General features: G+C 31.6%; 1 protein-coding gene across 2 annotated transcripts in view; it reads right to left on the bottom strand.

Moving 5' to 3' along the window:
• Nucleotides 1-1,216, bottom strand: part of LOC106464672 (lachesin-like) — a 93,399-nt gene extending 92,183 nt beyond the window's left edge. For both annotated transcript variants that reach the window (XM_022392944.1, XM_022392948.1), the window contains exon 1: nt 987-1,216. In XM_022392944.1, the coding sequence (XP_022248652.1) occupies nt 987-1,065 (79 nt within the window). In that variant the 5' untranslated portion in view covers nt 1,066-1,216. The remainder of the gene's footprint in view (nt 1-986) is intronic.
• Nucleotides 1,217-5,697: the final 4,481 nt, after the last annotated feature.

Genomic DNA, 5,697 nt, shown 5'->3' with positions numbered 1-5,697 from the left:
TTCATATCTAAACAGTTGTTGTTCAAGCAATTCATGATATAAATAGTGTATGGACCACTACTATGTCTGTAATATCCCTGCTGACTTGATGAGCCTTGGTATTGGGCGAGAGGTCTCGTCGGAACTGGATATAGCAAATATAGTGTGATTCATTTATTATCAAATTTTTCTTTGCTTTCACTCACAAGCTCTCCTAACTTATCACAAGCCAACATTTTCTGAATTACGTGTTAGGACTGAAAATTTTATTTCAGTTGTTTTAAGAATTCCCAAAAATGTACTGTAAAAATTATTGCAAATAGTTAATTAGTGTTGCATAAAAGAAAACCGAAGTAAAGTGTAAAAATATGTAATGCATTTAGCGCTGGTTTTAGTGATAAAAAGAATTGAAACTTTCGATAAATTAGCAAATACTCCTCAAAATCTTTAAGGCAGAGTTTATACTATAGGCGTGTTTTGAGAGCTGTCTAGACTTTATTATTTCAAGGTTGTATTTCCCTGGAGTAAGCATTTATTCACCACTTACAAGTTTGTCTTCGTTGGTACAAGGAATGTGCGGGATCAATCATCACTTGGTTATCCACTCGTAAAATCCCAAGGAGAAAAGTCTTAGAATAACACCTACAAAAGCTCTCCGAACGTGTTGAAAGTGATTTCCCTGTTGAAACTGACAGATTTGTCTTGTAAAGATTGCGCTTATTTGAAGATGGTTTTAAATCAGCGGATTTCCCGTTTTTTATTTGAATTAGTAAATTTCTTCTTATAGTTTATCCTTTAGCTGAATTTGTTTCAAAATGAGTACAACACAATGTATAATACACTCTTGAGGATGAGAAATACTCGTGTTCATATAACGCAGAAATACATTTCACAGAAATATGTTTATGAACGCTTGAGTAAAATGAAATTTGCAAATAATGTCGAATGAAAAAACATAATAATGTGTAGAACCCTATTGTAACTAGAGTTTAAACATTTAAACTCACCTTTACTTGGCCCTGTGTCTTCTATGTAGGTACTAACCAAGACGAGTGTTAGGAAATAGGGTTTAACAAAAAAGCACATGACCGGAGAATGAGTGTCTATAACAGTTTTAGACGTTTTACATGGTCACCTATTTACTTTAGTTTATAAGTAATGTCAAGCGACAGCGTAGCTTCTTTGTGAGTTGGATGATATTCTAAGACGAGCGAGCTGGTTTGCCAACTTTATAAAGATCGTGCAGACGTACAAGTCGAGCCACGGAGTACACCAACTTCTCTGCGCAAACGCATATTCAAGCAAAAATACAAACCTCGTGACACGCGACATTCACAGCGAAAAATCATAATAACTTTAGGGTTTTAAATAATAGGCTGTTTATAGAATGTTAGACAAATGTATTGATTTCTCATTTTTTATTGATACTGTTTTCTGTTCTGTTCTATTGAAATAAAACATTTATTTGCTAAAGTACTTAAAGAAAAAAACTCACGGTCTAATATTTCATAAACATTAACATAATCTCTCAAAGGTTTTATTATAAGGGAATACATTTATAATTAAAATTTCTATCTAATTAGATTGGGTGACTCGTACTTCGAGGCATTAGAAGAACTCTTAGATGAAGTGGTAGCTTTCTACATATAAATCTGATTGAAATACCAAAACATATTGATCCAAAACAGCTCTTACTCTTCTTATACGCTAACATACGAAAAACGGTGTTTCGTACCTATAGTTACGAACAGCAAAAGTACACTGGTAAACTTATAAATAAGCCACTTTGATATTGATGAAAGAGATATGGCAGTTATTGTTATTATAAGATGGTGTAGCACATGATGCCAGAAAATGCTTAACTTTTTTTACTTGATTAATATGCGGATGGAAAGTAAAGATGTATATGTATGTCAGTATTATTATTTCATGAAATCATGCGTAAAAAATCGAGTATCTAGTAAATGGTTGTACTAGAAACAACTAAAATTCTGTAGGTTTTAAAATCCTTTGAAATTAAATGATAAAAACATAACCCAAAATAATGTTTAACAGACTGTGTCCTGAATAGGAATGGCTGGAAACTTCCTATTCTATCTCATCTCCAGTTTCAAATTTATTCAGTGTTTTAACACCATGCTGATATTTTCCAAAAACTGTGATAAGTAAACACATGATATATATTAATATATATATATATATATATTTATTTATTTATATGTATGGATATTAACCCACCAAAATTTAAACAAAGGTTTTCAAAAACATCTGTTTAACAATGAACGTTGATCATACAATACCCTACTTTATTTAAACTTTAACCTGTAATTTTACCTTCGTTATGATAAGTTGTAAGATCGAATCTATGTTGCATGAAAAAAGTATAAAAACACAATATCATTATTAATATCATTCAATAAAGAAACGCACAATTACTCATAGGTAGTAGAACATATTTGAATTCGGGGGAAACGATACTTGGTGGGCATGTTATTTATTCTGTTAACCGTAACCATTGAATTGAAACAACGATGTATATATGGGTATATATAGATATGTCTATTCTCAATTCAAAGTTGTACTTCGTTATCGGGTGAAAACTGGGGGACACGTGCATCTCAGGTTACGTCGCCTAAACAACTAATGTTAGATAGATGCCCAAAATATCGTTAGAAGTAAGGACACACTACTGATGATCGAATACAATCTAATTATCATAGGTTTTCTCTTTCTGATGTATAGACATAAACATTAACTTATCTACTCAGTTTGCTATGTCATCTTATTTTTCTTAATGAATTTATCATTTTGAATGGTTTTATTTGTGATGCGCTTAGTTAGCTTAATTTTGATCAGAAGTTCTTAGCCTAGATAAAAATGTTGCTAGACAAATATATTGATAGCTAAATCTATTTATAACAAGTCCAACCAGAAGTGGTAATAAACAGAAGAAACATGCCAGTGTTTATAATAAACTCCAAATTGATGTGCTTTTACATTTGTATATATATATATATATATATATTCTCCTTGAGTGGTGCACCATGCAACTATAAAATAAAACCACTTAGAAATGTTCTACACCTTGTCTAAAATTGTTATCATCTGTAGAATATTTTCGTATGGTTAAAAAGTTACATCTTTTTTTTCAACAACTTATCAGCACAAAATATCTCCTGCAATTATGCACAGAGAATAGAACAAAATCTATTGATTTTTTTCCGGGTCATACAGAGACAGGAAGGCAAACAGTTAGAAACAAAACAAAACTTGAAATATTACACATAATATTCTGAAATTCAGACATAAACAGTAATGGAAATACTTAAGGAATCATACAAGCGATACACACACAGAAGTGACAAATAACGAGTAATGAGCATCTATATGTTGAATATATTAAATGGTAAAAATTATTATCACAGAAGATAGAAAAGAAAAGTGAATAAATTATATAACCGGCTTTTGTTATGTTTGTAAAACTCTTTAATTTAAACTGAGCATTACACCTTGTTTTTAGTGCCAGACAGTTTATGAATGTATAATTGTGGAATATTGTTCTAACTGACCTGTATTACTCTAAACAATCCAGCCAAGCTGTTTCGTTGACTTTTGGTCTTCTCAGTTTTTATTTACGCCTATAAAGCCTAGAGAATATTCAAACCAGGACTTGTTACAGAATAAGCTATTAGTGTGAGTGTGTCTTCCTCCTCTTTACCGACCAGATATGGTTTTATTACATCTCTTGCATGCTTGAGATCATTGTATTTCTGTGGTGTCTCTTCCCTATCAGTCGTATTTCTGAGAGAATGGTATGATGGTTCAGAATGAGCCTGTACCTGTCAGCAGTCAGGGTGTTATTAATTATGTGTAGATCATTCAACCAAACTTGTAGATGTTGTACATTAACTATGATGCTGTTCTTATCGCAAGAGTCGAATAAACTCTCCTTAGTTATTTCTGAACAATTCAAACTTGGATTCATCTGTAAAAAATACACACCTCCAGCTTTACTCATTCTACTGTTTGTGGTCCGATGCCAATTTCAACAGTAGCTGATTTCGAGCAACTACCCGTTCATTGAGACCACTTTTTGTTAGTATGTACCTTACTGATCTTGAATAGTTTTAGCCGTTATTAACAGTACTAGTTTTATATACCTTCTTCAGAGTCTTGTCTACAGTTAAGCATGCATATTTGCTGCACTTTCTATATGGACTATCCTAGATTTGTTCAGTCAAAACCTTCGATTTTTATACGTTTGTCAAGCGTTATTTCAGTCCTGAGACATATGAATGAATTTTTACTGTTACAAATGAACATTAGTAAAACTTCTTGTACTTTGAAAGGTGTTATTTTAGGGTGACATTTTCTCATTTGTTGGGTGACATGGAATCACAATATAGACTATCAACTTGTGACTGTACTCTGATGCATTTCACTTTCACACGATACTACGGGTGGCATTTCTGTAGTATTTGATCTAAGTATCCTGTTGACTCTCTGTATCAATAATTCATTCCAATAATGTATACATAGAATATCTTCATCCCAAATGCAAACTTCTATTATCTCCTATTGTTGTAGCATTATTCATAGATATAAAATGTTGAGGGGTTTGGTATTTGTATTCTTTTGTTAGTTCAAATGTTTTGTGGGCTGAAAATTATCTCAAAGTAAATTTGTTTCTTGCGTTTAAAATATTAAAACTATATGGTAGAACGCAGTTATGTACTTTAGCTTGTTTCTTCTTGAATAAGTTGAGATTAAACTGTATTTCGGGCAAAAAAAAAACATATTTGACTTGGGCACATATATTCAAAAATGTAGATTACACCTGGAAACATTTTCCGCACATTATTAACCCCATTTAGACTGAGACCAAATATTCAGAACTAATATTTAATATAGATCGCTTAAACTTTCCACCTTTTAATGTGAAATGTGAAGAAGCTGAAAATATAGTTTTGGAATGTTGATACAATGTTGGGGGGCATGCATTAATTTATATTCTTTTTTGATTACGCTAATACCAAGAAAGAAATGCTCGCCAAATGAAGTAATTCAGAATACCGAAGAAAAGGTAAAATTAGTGACTGAATATACTTTAAAAATCATAATATTCCTTGTCTATTAAACGTTAACTAAATTTGGTAGTATGAGCTAAATAAATGTCCCTGTATATAAATACATTATGTATGTCTTCACAAAGGTGTAGTCAGAGCTTCACTAAACAATAAAGAAACCATATTCCATGTATCTACGTGCATATTCGCTAATGTACCTGCTTATTTTTGTTACTTTCCTCTCATGTTAATAAAAAAAACGTTGCATTTATGAGTAGGTGCTTGTTTTTACATTAAACCCGAAGACAGTTTTTCAAACCACTTACATTGATGCGAATTGAATAAGTAACCGGAAATATTCCATTAAATATTCATTTTTAGATATTAACTGTTATATAAGTGGTTTTACACATGTAGACTTCCTAGAAATTATCCAGTAACGTAACTATACATCTTTTACCGGAAAAATAATTTTAAAGAAAAAATAACGCTAACACCTGTTCTCAATAAATTTCATAACACACTTGACCTTTCTTTCCTTATTTCTTCACGGAGAAAAGTGTGTGGAAAAGTTTACGAGAACAGAGAATGAAACCTTTCATGACAATGATGTCTAAAGACAAGAAAAATAAAACCATCAAATTAACACAAT

The sequence above is a fragment of the Limulus polyphemus genome, unplaced genomic scaffold, assembly GCF_000517525.1.
Source record: "Limulus polyphemus unplaced genomic scaffold, Limulus_polyphemus-2.1.2 Scaffold62, whole genome shotgun sequence".
In the NCBI taxonomy this organism is placed as follows: domain Eukaryota; kingdom Metazoa; phylum Arthropoda; class Merostomata; order Xiphosura; family Limulidae; genus Limulus; species Limulus polyphemus.
Note: the sequence above shows the minus strand (reverse complement) of the source record. Positions and strands in the feature narration are given on the sequence as shown.